At 38.9% G+C, this 13,294-nt stretch overlaps 1 protein-coding gene across 1 annotated transcript in view; it reads right to left on the bottom strand.

Moving 5' to 3' along the window:
- Ube3c (ubiquitin protein ligase E3C) overlaps positions 1–13,294 on the bottom strand; it is a 105,093-nt gene that overhangs the window by 82,606 nt on the left and 9,193 nt on the right. The window contains exons 2-4 of the mRNA XM_005367466.2: positions 6,040–6,093; positions 2,065–2,139; positions 664–810 (exon numbers count right to left, since the gene is read on the bottom strand). Coding sequence (XP_005367523.1) covers positions 664–810; positions 2,065–2,139; positions 6,040–6,093 — 276 coding nt within the window. The remainder of the gene's footprint in view (positions 1–663; positions 811–2,064; positions 2,140–6,039; positions 6,094–13,294) is intronic.

Below are 13,294 nucleotides of genomic sequence, written 5' to 3'. Positions count from 1 at the left end.
TAACCACGCCTTCTACTTTTTAATAGTTCCTGCCAGACGTAGGTGGCACACGCCTTTAATCCCAGCACTCTTAAAGCAAAGGTGATATCTGTGAGTTCAAGGCCAGCCTGATCTACTGAGCTAGTTCCATAACAGCCAAGGTTACACTAAGAAACCCTATCTCAAAAAACCAAAAAAAAAAAAAACCCAAAAAACAAAAAAACACAAAAACCCACTGTTCACCGAAACAATGTTCTCTATCCCTCATTAGCAGTAACAAAAAACCTGCAATATTTTAGAGACCCTATATTTGAAGTAAAGTATCACTATATATGCACATAATCAATAATGAGGGTACACACCTCACAGCAGCTGCACAAAGACAAGAGAGGCTGACGAACAGAGGAAAGTGGGCCACACTGACTGATGACTGTCTACAATATCCTTTTAACACTTAAAATACCATAATAGAGAAATCAATTAAAAAGTATGTTGACTTTGAAAAGTAAAATACATCAACACAAAGGTTACCTATTACAGCTGGATTTAAAAAAAACAAAAACAAAAACGTAGACTTGAGGAGACTTGGCTTCCTCAGACACTCACCACTTCCACATGCCCCTCCCCCCAAAAGGAGATGGAAAATAGATACACAGAACTAAGTAAAAATATCTCTATACTCACCAAACGTTTGGAGTCTTCACTCTGTTTGTAAAAGAAGAGAAGCTGCCTTACTAAGAGGGTAAGGTTGGGACCATCAGCAAGGCAGAAGGTGCCACCAGGCTGAGCTGAGTCAGCACATCGGTCAAATGCACTCCTTTGGAGGGAATACTGTAAGCAGAGGAAGTCATGTGTCAACATACTGCTCCACAGTTGTCACAATGGAGATTAGAAATGAGTGTTTTATAGGAATGGTGACCAACAACTAAGAAATGATTATTGGACCACCAGTTAAAGATTAAAAAATAAGGGCAAATAAGGGCTGGAGAGATGGCTCAGTGGTTAAGAGCATTGCCTGCTCTTCCAAAGGTCCTGAGTTCAATTCCCGGCAACCACATGGTGGCTCACAACCATCTGTAATGAGGTCTGGCACCCTCTTCTGGCCTGCGGACATACAGACAGACAGCATTGTATACATAATAAATAAATAAATATTGAAAAAAAAGATTAAAAAATAAGCCACAAATGAAAATTCCTAACTTGGAATGCAGTAAAGATCCAAAATGTCTACTAACAGAACTACCCACACCTTTCTTCTTTGTAATTACCACTTGTCTTAAACTTAAAATTTCCCCCAAGTTCATCTATTTATAAATCTTTTTAGTAAAACAAATACAATTATTTATTAGGAAAAATACTATTTATTAACACTAAATTCTATAAAGCAGGCATGATAAATTCATTTCAGACAGATATTACTAATACAAACAATACTATATCTAAAATAACTTCTCATACAACCTTCTATTTCCCTCTCAGTTTTACTTCCCTTCAAATAAATCTTTTTTTTATTTTTCTTCTTTTATTTGAGTCGGGATCTCTCTACATAGCCTGCCCTGGAATTCCATGTACTCCAAGACAGCCTTGAACTCACCGAGATCTGCTTGCCTCTGCCTCGCTAATGCTGACACTAGACACGTACACTACACCTGGTTCATTTTTTTTCCTTTTTTTTCTTAAGAATATGGTTGTATACATTCATATGTTTTGCTTCTTTTTTAAAAAGACCTATCTATTTATTTGTTATATATACAGTGTTCTGCATGCATGTATGGCTGCAGCCAGAAAAGGATACCAGATCCCATTATAGATAGCAGTAAGTCACCATGTGGTTGCTGGGAATTGAACTCAGGACCTCTGGAAGAGTAGCCAGTGCTTTTAACCTCTGGGCCATCTCTCCAGCCGTGGTTAATTTCTCTTAATTTTTACATTATATTTATTTAGTTTGTGTATGCTTAGGTGATGGATGACATGTTACATGAAGGTTGAAGAGTTGGTTGTCTCCTATGATGTTGTTGAAATTGAACTCAGGTTGTCAGCCTTAGCCACAAAGTGCCAACATCTCAACTTTAAAAACAAACTTACTTGTTGTTTTCTGTCTCTATAGCCTCGAATAAATGACTGGATTATTATTGCATTTTTCAATCTTCGTCTTTCTTCCTGAATAATGGAGGAAAAAAAAGAAGGAACAATCAGTTAGAACTGGTGAAAATGACAGTTACTAAATTTTTTTTTGATAATTAGTTTTATGATCCAAATACCATAAAATTCATTCTTTTAATGAACATATGACGTGGGATGTCCCTCTGTATGCTGTGAATGTTGTTTTTTTTTTTTGGTTTTTCGAGACAGGGTTTCTCTGTGGCTTTGGAGCCTGTCCTGGAACTAGCTCTTGTAGACCAGGCTGGTCTCGAACTCACAGAGATCCGCCTGCCTCTGCCTCCCGAGTGCTGGGATTAAAGGCGTGCGCCACCACCGCCCGGCTTGCTGTGAATGTTTTATTACCACTAGTTAATAAAGAAGCTGCTCTGGCTTATGCCAGGGCTGAATATAGCCAGGCGGGAAGTCCAAACAGAGATATGGGGAGAAAGGTGGATTTAGAGGGACACAAGCAGGGGAAGAAAAATGTGAGGTAACAAGCCACGAGCCTCGTGGTAAAATACGGAATAACAGAAACGTGTTAGTTTATACGTAGAGCTGGTCAGCAAAAAGCCCGAGCCATCAGCCAAACAATTACAATTAACATTAAGCCCCCAAATGATTATTTTGCAAGCAGTTGCAAAAACCGGTGGTCAGGAGAGAAACCAGTTGAGAGAGACTGGATGGGACAGAAGAAAGACTTCCAGTTATAAACATATTTTAATAATTCATTTTCTTATTATTGTTGTTTTTAATAATTCATTTTATTATTATTATTGGTTTTGCTGTTGTTTGAGACAGGGTCTCTATGTCCTCAAACTCACAAAGATCCTCCTGCCTTTGCCTCCCAAGTGCTAGGATTAAAGGTGTGTGCCACCATAAGCAGCATTTTTATTAAATTACTGTCTGAAGCCGGGTAGTGGTGGCGTACGCCTTTAATCCCAGTACTCGGGAGCCAGGGGCAGGCGGATCTCTGTGAGTTCGAGGCCAGCCTGGTCTACAAGAGCTAGTTCCAGGACAGGAACCAAAAGCTATGGAGAAACCCTGTCTCGAAAATTAAAAAAAAAAAAGAAAAAAGAAAAAAAGAAATTACTGTTTGTACCTATGTGTGGGTATATGCACGTAAGTGCAGATGCCCTCGGAGGCCAAAAGCATTGGATCCCTTGGAGCTGTGGTTAACAAGTGGTTGTGTCACTTAATGTGCCTACTGGAATTGAACTCTGCAAGAGTACTATGTGTTCTTAAACAATGAGCCATCATTCCAATCCCATCACTGAACATATTTCTAATGTGTGAGAGTCTCACAGCCATTACCACCATCTTTTCTATTTTTTTCTTTTTTGTTTTTTGAGACGAGTTTTTCTCTGTATTTCTGGCTGTTCTGGAACCCTGTAGACCAGGCTGGCCTTGAACTAAGAGATCCTCCAGCCTCTGCATTCTGAGTGCTAGGATTAAAGGCATTTAAGAGCATTTTATCATCCCCCAAAAGAAACCTCTTGATGTGGGAAGTCTTTCTATATATGTGTTGTTTTTATTGGTTAATGAATAAACAAGTGCTTGAGCCTATGACAGGGAAGACTAGAACAAGGCAAGAATTCCAAGCAGAGACAGAGGAGAAAAGAAGGCAGAGTCAGTGAGATGCCATGTAGCTACCAAAGGAGAGACACCCCCAGAACCTGACCGGGAAACCACAAGCCTTGTGATAAAATATAAATAATAGGATTGGGTTATGTAAGAGTTAGTTAATAAGAAGCCTGAGCTAATAGGCTGAGCAGTGTTTTAATTAATACAGTTTCTGTGTGATTTATTTTGGGTTTGAGTGGCCAGGAAACAAATGAGCAGTCCCTGCCTACAATCCCTTACCTATTTTAGGAGGCACTCCTCATTCCTTGCCTGGTCCTCCAAGTCATTACTCATACACTTTTCTCAATGGATTTTCTTAGCCTGAGCAGTTGATACAATGGAATCACTCAATCTGTCTTCTCTCTGACCTTTTTCATTTGACACAGTGTTTTCAAGCTTTATACACACTGTAGTATGTGTTAGTACATCATTCCCTTTTATGGCCAAATAACATTTGATCATATACATATCTCATATTCTGTTTATCTGTACATCATCTGGTTGGCAATTGTCCTGTTTCCATTGTGGGCTATTATGAACAATCCTGCTATAAAAACTTATGTCCACCTTTTTTGAAGGAGATAGGCTTGCATTTCCTGAGTATAAACCTAGGAATGAATTAACATTTCTATGACAATGTTTTCTAAAATGGTTACAACCATTTTGCAATCCCATCATAGATATATGAAAAAATAAACACAAAAAAATGGACACACTACAGAACTTCCTCAGACAGTGAAGAACACCAACAAGTAAACACTTTCCTGACTGAGCATCTGAATCTCAACTGAGTGCTACTTTAACTACGCAACTGGTGATCTGTCTCAAATGGAGAGAAGAAATGCTACTGTGAGGACAATCCTCATAGCTCAATGTCCTAGCCAAAAATGTCAAAAGTGATGAGACTGGAAATTAATTTCTGCTATTGCTATGTCCCCTTACCAGGAATGCACAGAGAATGGCTTTAAAGTATAGGAATTTCCCTAAAATTTTAAGCTAAATCAGTTCTAGCAATTTAGTTGACCATAAATGTCATTAGTTCATGAGCTAGTTAATTTAAACTGTCAATGTGACACAACTAAAATCTCCTTGGAAGAGTCTTAATGATGAATTAAATAGAACATGTAGGCCTGTGCATATGTTGTGGAGAATTGTCTTGTTAATTGATGTAGAAAGACCCATTCCATGTGGGTGGTACCATTCCCTAGGCAGAGGATCCTGAACGGCATCAACCTCTAGTTTTTCAGTATCACCCACTCTGCCCTGTTCTCCAGTGCCCATCCATCTTAACCTCCTCAGTGAGCAGCCATGATTCTACTGTCTTAACAACCCTAAATACCATCTTAGTCTTTGACTGTCACCCAGGACTCACCACCACAGAGCAGGGTCTTGTTTATTAACTGTTTGCTATCTGTATCAAGCAAACACAACAGAACCTGACAAACCACAAGCTCCCAAACATCTATTAAATGCAGGAATGAGTTGTTGAAATAACAAGACCCAGGGAGGTGGTGTAGACAGACAGAACTAGCAGTTTCAGGCCAGCCTGGTCTACAGAGCAAGTTCTAGAACTGCCGGGCTACCCAGAAATAACAAGACCCATGCCAGGACTATATAAAAAGACTCTGTTTCAAAGATACAAATAATAAACAAACAAGTAAAATAACAAGACCCAAAACATACATCTAGAAAAGCAAGGTCTTATAGTATGTTATAATAAACCATTAAAGTTGTTTGAAGTTAACTATCCCCAAAAGATGTAACATCAAAATAAGATACAATAGCATACAACTGCAATTCCAATAATCCAGGAGGCAGGAAAATGGAGTTTGAAACCAGCTTGGCATAGCTAGGCTGGCAGGAAACAGGCATTAAAAAATGAAAAAAACAACAACAACAACAACAACAAAAAAACCAGAATGGTATTAGCTCCTTTTATCTTTTTTATAAACTTGTGTTAACAAGTACCTTAAAGTTGAGTTTTCTCCTTATATGGGAAAATATGAACATTGTACATTAAGGCTTTCTAGATCTTCTGGAAACCTTCTTATAAACAAAAAAGGCAACCAAAACCCCATATTCTTCTCCAGCCAGAACTCAACCTTTAAGCCCATTTTATTTTTTCCTACAGTGGTTCCAGAATGAAAAACTTACTGTAAAATTTAATATAATCCAAAACCGTTGCAAAAGTTAAAACTCACAAAACACACATGCATGCACTTATAGAACAAAGTTTAAAAAAAATGCCACAGAAAAGGGTTTGTAAAGAGTAATCTACAGACTAGTCAAAACCATTACCTCTCTCTTCCGTCTTTCTTCCTGAGTGCGATGTAAAAGAGAAGCCTTTTCTTCCTAAATCCAAAAAGAGACAAGATAAGGATTATAATTCCAAGCCTGAAAACATTATCATACAAAGATTACAGAATGTTTTGGCCCAAAAGGGATTCCCAAAGATCTACTTAATACTCCCAGCCTTTTCTGACATATGAAGAATCACATGTACAAACGAAAATTGGTGAAATACAGCATATACACTGACACAAAGCACATAATATATAGAATCAAACTTCTCCAACAATATGCAAAGCAAAAGAAAACCTATAGCTTTGTCATGGAAATCTTCAAATAAAAGCCTTTATCTAGGGACTGGAGAAATGGCTCAGAGGTTAAGAGCACTGGCTGCTCTTCCAGAGGTCCTGAGTTCAATTCCTAGCAACCACATGGTGGCTCACAATCATCCACAATTAGGTCTGGTGCCCTCCTCTGGCCTGTAGTCATACATGCAGGCAGAATACTGTATACATAATAAATAAATAAATAGTTGGGGGGGGGGTGCCTTTATCTAACACATGTCCAAAGGTCACACAATTTGCTTTAAACTTATTAAAGGATTCATTGTCACTAAAAGTTGTTCTTGAAATTGGCCTTTTAAACTCTTTAGACAAAAAAAAAAAAAAAACTACAAAAATAATATCTCTAATTTAAAACTGACCTTTTTCAAATTGACCTTCCCTTGTCTGTATACTCCTTCTTGACTTCCCCACACAACCAGAATATCAACAAGAAACTAACATAGGTACAACATTAGCTAAACAAGCTTTCTATTGGTGGTCTTCACCTATTTCCAAAGCCCACTCAGTATCCCACACAGCATTTATTGCCCTCCACCAACATTCATCCTTAACAGGTTCTGTCTTGATTTTTTTTGTCTTGATACTGTCTACCAGCTTTGGTTTCCAACATTCTCATGATTCAAGCAACATTACGCAATAACAATAGATACTATGTTTAATCCACAGGACCAGGTCTATCTCCATGACACCATACTTACAAAAATAACTGAATAAATACAGCGGGAAAAAATCTTGTCTTTGCCAGGTGGTGGTGGCACATGCCTTTAATCACAGCAGAGACGGGTGGGTCTCTGTGAGTTCGAAGCCAGGCTGGTCTACAGAGCGAGTTCTAGGATAGCCAGGGTGACACAGAGAAATCCTGTCTCAAAACAAACAAACAAAGAAACAAACCAAAAAAACCCAAAAATCTCGTCCTCACTACAACTAGTCAATTGACAGAACAGTCTTAAGCATCAGGCAGTAACTACTGTAGATAAAACCCACTGAAACAGGCTAATACTGTTTAATAGCCCAAAGTTTAAGAATAAACATTTCCCTGGCCTCAATTTCATATCATAATTACCAAGGGAAAGATGACAAATCACAATGAAGAAACCTTGTAAACACCAACCCAGGAATTAGAGAAACATTACAGAAATAAAACCTCAGGAGCTGTCAACTCCAGCTCTGAACAACACAGAGGACACAATGTGACTATTCTGATAATCTTACCAAAGACTAAGTATGTGCATTTATTTGAAGAAAAGACCTTTACATCTCTATGGTGGAAAATGTATAACACTTGTGATAAACACATGACCAAAATAAATTACCTTTAGGATTACATTTTAAACCAGACAAAGGCCCATAATCCCAGCTATTTAGGAGGGTAATCTCAAGGGCAGTCTGGTAACTTAATGAGATTATCAAAAAAAAAGTTAAAAGTTTGGTGGGGACAGCTGGAGATATCTTAGCCTTTCTAACTTGTATGAAGTCTCCAGTTCAAACTCCATTACAATCAAAAGCAACCTTTATTTATTTATTTGTTTTGTGTTTGCTTGCTTGCTTTTTGAGGAAGGGTTTCTCTCTATGTAGCCCTGGCTGACCTCAATCTCGGAGACATTCTTGCTTCTGCCTCCTGCGTGCTGGGATCAAAGGTACACATCACTACATTTTGCAAAATAATTTTAAAATTATTATTATTTGGGGGCGTTCAAAATATGGCTTCTCTATGTACCCCTAGCTGTCCTAGAACTCGCTCTGTAGACCAACCTGGCTTCCAACTCACAGAGATCCACCTGCCTCTGATTACTGACTGCTGGGATAAAAGGTGTGTACCACTGCAACCTGGAAATTTAATTTTAAGGATTTTATGAAATATCATTCTGAAGGAGCTGTCCACCTTGGGGTTTCTGTTTGTTTGCTTGTTTTCTTGTTTTGTTTTGAGATAGGGTCTCACGTGCAGACCAGGGTTGCCTTGAATTCACAGCAATCTATCTGCCTCTGTAGATTAAAGGTCTCCCATTAGGACCTAGAGCTCCTTGATTTGGCTAAACTGTCTGGCCAGCAGGTCCCAGGGATCCTCCAGTATCTACTTCCCCAGCACTAGGATTAAGTTCATTCATTGCCACCATTACTAAGGATTAAATTCAGGTTCTCATTCTTACATGAGAAACACTTTACCAACTAAGCTGTTAAGCCCCACTCCAGCTCCTAAATAATTTTTAAAAATAATGACTGTAATATACCAGCACTTGAGAAATAGAAGGATTAGGAATAAAACTAAAACAAACAAAAACAATACATATCAGGCAAATCTTACACTTCAGAAATCCTGGACAAAGAAGGGCTCTGAAATCTTCCAGTGTGAAAGAAAAGCAGGTGCCTGCCTTCACAAGTCTGGAGCTGCATCTAACCAGTGTGGACACTCCATATGCTGACTGATAGAATGTTCCTGCACATCAAGATCAGGAATGCTGCTACATAAGGAAGAAGATTTGATTTTGGATACTTTCCAATACTGGAGCACACCAGACCATGCCCTCTTGACCAGCATGCTTTGGTCATGTGTCAACAATAGATTCCTCTAGTTTAGGGATTAGAAAAAGTCTCCGAAGTCTTGGTTATTCAGTAAAGAAGCCATTGATCCAACCTATGACAGGCTGCTTCTTCTCAGAGACCAGATCAACTGTCTGCCTTAGAGAACAGAGTCTATGCAATCTGGTCCTGTCTATAGTAGACTGCAACTGTGTCATCAGAGAGAAAAGAATCTTGTTGGCTGTCTTATTTGCTTTGTCACTAGTTATCACTTCCAACCCTAACTCAGGGAGCAGGCTACCCACTTAGCAATTTTGCATCCATAACCTTTACAGCTCAATGGGATCCAACTGAAGTCTTGAAATGGCTGCAAGATAAAACCTATGAGGGTGGCTTCCGCTGGAATTGGGGTACATAATAGGACAAGTTCATTCTCTCAGTCACTACATTAAAAAAATAAAAACAAAAAAGTTGCTCAAAAAGCTCAATCTACTTGTTGACTTATGTTTTTCCTTTGAAGATAACAAGTTTACAACACAGACTAAAAAGATGCCTCCAAAGAGTCAGAAATGCGAGAGATACACAACCATCCCAGTCATAATCAATACTTGTGTTTATACAACCATCTTCACCTTCAGACTTTAAAAAGTTCTATTTCCTTTAATATCTAACTGGTATCAGGGTCAGCAGTCAACAGGAATAAAAAGCACAGGCATGACCCTAATTTCCAAAGTGACTCATACTAGTAAAAGTGCAATTTCACCATGCTGCTGAAAATGAACCAGTCTGTAACACAGCAGACAAAATTCCGATCAGAATCCACAAAGTAATATGCAGTTCCATCCTGTGGCTGCATCACCAAACCACCACCACTAGGTGTTAAAAATCTCAATGTGGAGGATGACATTCCCTAAAACAGAGCTGCAAAGCTTAGCTTTGAATGATAAATTTGATCACAGAATTAATTCAGTTTTTTAGAAAGCAAGCCAAGATTCAAGACGAGACAAAGTGGAAACAAATATTTGTAAAAGCACAAACATGACTTGTTATAGCATAGCACTTGGAAATAATAAGTAGGGGCTAAAGTGATGGCTCAGCAGTTAGGAGCACTGGCTGCTCTTCCAGAGGCCCTGAGTTCAATTCCCAGCAACCACATGGTGGCTCACATCTGGTGCCTTTTTCTGGCATGCAGGCATACATGCGTGCAGAACACTGTATACATAATAAATAAATAAATACAAAAAAAAAAAGAAATAATATGAAAAGCAAAAGCCAAAGGGAAAAATCAGCAAAAGCACCAAATAGAAAATAAACCTTTTTTTTTTTTTTTGAGACAGGGTTTCTCTGTGTAATAACCCTGTCCTAGAACTCACTCCATAGACCAGGCTGGCCTCAAACTCATAGAGATCTGCCTGCCTCTGCCTCCTGTGTGCTGAGATTAAGGTGTTAACTACACTGCCCAGTGAAAATAAATCTTTCAAGCACAAGAACTTCAACTTTATTTTATGGAAGAATGAAAACTTATAAAGAAATAAGAGTCTTTTCTAATATATAAAACTTGTAGGTAGGAGGACAAGGAATTAAGATCTTTTTGTCTCCACTGCCTTATAAGACTTGCAAATATTTTAATCCTCCCCACCCAACAAAACCTGATTACTCAAAGGCCCACCACTGTTCCACTCTAGAAATTTGATGGCCAGAAGCAGTAATTCCTTTCTCTTAGGAGCAATGACTCCTTCCCCCTTCCTCCATTTCCTATGCACCAATTCTTTTCAGACTAGCCAACTGAATAAAATAGGTCCAACTTCAGCCATCTAGGAAAAGACAATCACCACCTTCCTTAGTATAAATATCAAATGCACTTCCTGTCTCGGTGTATGTCTGCTCTCCCAGAGCACACCTTCTTGATCAGGAATAAAGTCTGTTTCATCAAGATACTTCAGTTGGAATGGTGGTCTCTTTCTTCTAAGATTGATTTATCAAGTATACAGTCTACTGTGTGTTCACCTACATGCCAGAAGAGGGCACCAGATTTCATTATAGATGGTTGTGAGTCACCATGTGGTTGCTGGGAATTGAAGGCATGACCTCTTAACTCATGAGCCATCTCTCCAGTCTGTTGGTTTCTTTCTTTACGATACTGAACTTATTTCTAATATGTGTTTAGGATATAGAAAGTTAACTAATGCAATGTATAGGGCAGATAGGAAGAAGAGGCTCTGACATAACTTCCTCAGTTTTATAACTTAGAAATACCTATTAAATTCAAAACTACATACTTAGAAGTTTCACTTACAGGAATTTAGTCTACAGACAGTAATGACAGTCACAAGAATATTCCTTAAGTATTATATGAATTAGAGAGAAGGGGAAAATTCTGCAAGGTCTGTAGTACACACCTATAATGTCAGCATTTAAAAAGCTGTGTCAGGAGGATGGCTACAAATTTCAGACAATCTGGGCCTATATACAGCAAGTTTCAGACTAGTCAATAATTAAAACACACACACACACACACACACACACACACACGCAGGACCTAAACTAATCAATGTTGAAAGCAACTTTAATGAGCATTTAAACCATCAGCAGTGGGAATATTCACTGCAGCCAATCTCAGAGCCACTCAGAAGAATGAAGTGGACCTTGCCATTCTCCCAGTTGAATTAGGGGGAAGAGACAGACAGAGGGGCTCAAGGAGCTTCAGACTGCAGTAAACAAGTAGAGGAATGTGGACACCTACATGATTAAACACAGAGGACAGCACTGGAAGTCTGTGGAAAGTCTACAAGTCAAGTCTTGATGTGGGATTCTCCTCTGTATGCTATGAAGCACTGGTTAATGGATAAAGCTAATTTGGCCTACTGGCAGGGAAGAATTAAATAAGGTGGGAATTCCAAGCAGATACAGGAGGAAAGAAGGCAAAGTTAGAGAGATGCCATGTAGCCGCCAAAGGAGACAGATGCCCTGAAACCTTACCAGTATATCACGAGCCTCGTTGCAAAATATTAAATAATGGAAATGGGTTAATTTAAGATGTTAAGAGCTAGCTAGGAATATGCTTAAGCTATTGGCAAAACAGTATTACAATTAATATAGTTTGTGTGATTATTTTGAGTCTGAGCGGTCAGGAACGAACAAATGAACAAGAAACCTCTGCTAACAAAGTCTAAAATAAAGAAATAGCTGGGAGGGAAGAGGAGGAGAGTGAAAAGATAAGTAGACAATCTTATTTCCCACTGTTTGAACTATATAAATTAGTTCTTGCTTTTTAAATTTTTAATGAACTCATTCATTTATTAGTTTTTTTTTTCAAGACAAGGTTTCTCTGTGTAAACTCTGACTGTTCTCTGTAGACCAAGGTGACCTCAAACTCACAGATCTGCCTGCTATTTATTATTTTTACTCACAGAAATACTCTTGACTCTACCTTCCAAGTGCTGTCAAGCACCACCATACCCAGCCTTCACTACTCTCTTGAATTTGTTTTATCTTCATTCCCAACAGAACCACTTCCCAAAAGATATCCTCTGAAACTCACACAAATACCACAACTTGCAAACACTCACACACTTTTAATTAGAAATTGGAAATATGTATAGGTTATATGTTTGTGAACATGCATGCAAATATACTCTCCTGTGCATGCACATATGTCGACCAGATCAACTTTGGGTATCTTCCTCTACCTCTATCTTTTCTTTTCCCCTCCCCCCTTCTTTCTTTCTGTGACAGGGCCTCTCACTGAACACAAAGCTCCCTGCTTTGGTAGACTGGCTAGCCAACAAGTCCTGTGGATTCATCTGTCCCTTCTCCCCCAATTAGTAGGGTTAGTTATAGGCATGCTATAAGAACACAAATTAAAGGCCATTTCCTGTGACTTGGTTAATGGTCTCTAGACTTACTCCTGAGACACAGCTTCTCTAGCCTCTGTACTGATACCCATCAGCAAGAGAACTTGAGACTCTCAATGGTGCTGGCCTCAGTGACCATTGAACTTCTGGTGCTGTGGCTAGACCCACAAAGAACCTCTACCAGTGCCATCCTCCCAGCTTGCTACAGTTGAAGGACTCTACAGAGGAAATGGGTCAAGCCTGCAAGTGTCTGAAGAACCCTCACCAGAGAAAATTCCCCAGTGGGACCCTATAGCATTTCTGCCCAAACAATTGTCCCTACTTAATGAGATGTCTGTTTAACTTTTATATTAGCATGATAGTATAAGGAATGTTTGTGCAAATAAACTGAACTTACTCAAAAGACAAATCTTGTATGGACATCCCAATTGCTGAGCACCTTGTTCTCCACACATGTACCCATCACACCCAATTTTTACACTGGTTCTGGGGATCCAAACTCAGGTTTCCACACTTGTGCAGCAGGTACTTTACATACCCTCCCTGAGC

Source organism: Microtus ochrogaster, unplaced genomic scaffold (genome assembly GCF_000317375.1).
Source record: "Microtus ochrogaster isolate Prairie Vole_2 unplaced genomic scaffold, MicOch1.0 UNK18, whole genome shotgun sequence".
NCBI lineage: Eukaryota > Metazoa > Chordata > Mammalia > Rodentia > Cricetidae > Microtus > Microtus ochrogaster.
This window is presented reverse-complemented; position numbering and strand designations above follow the sequence as displayed.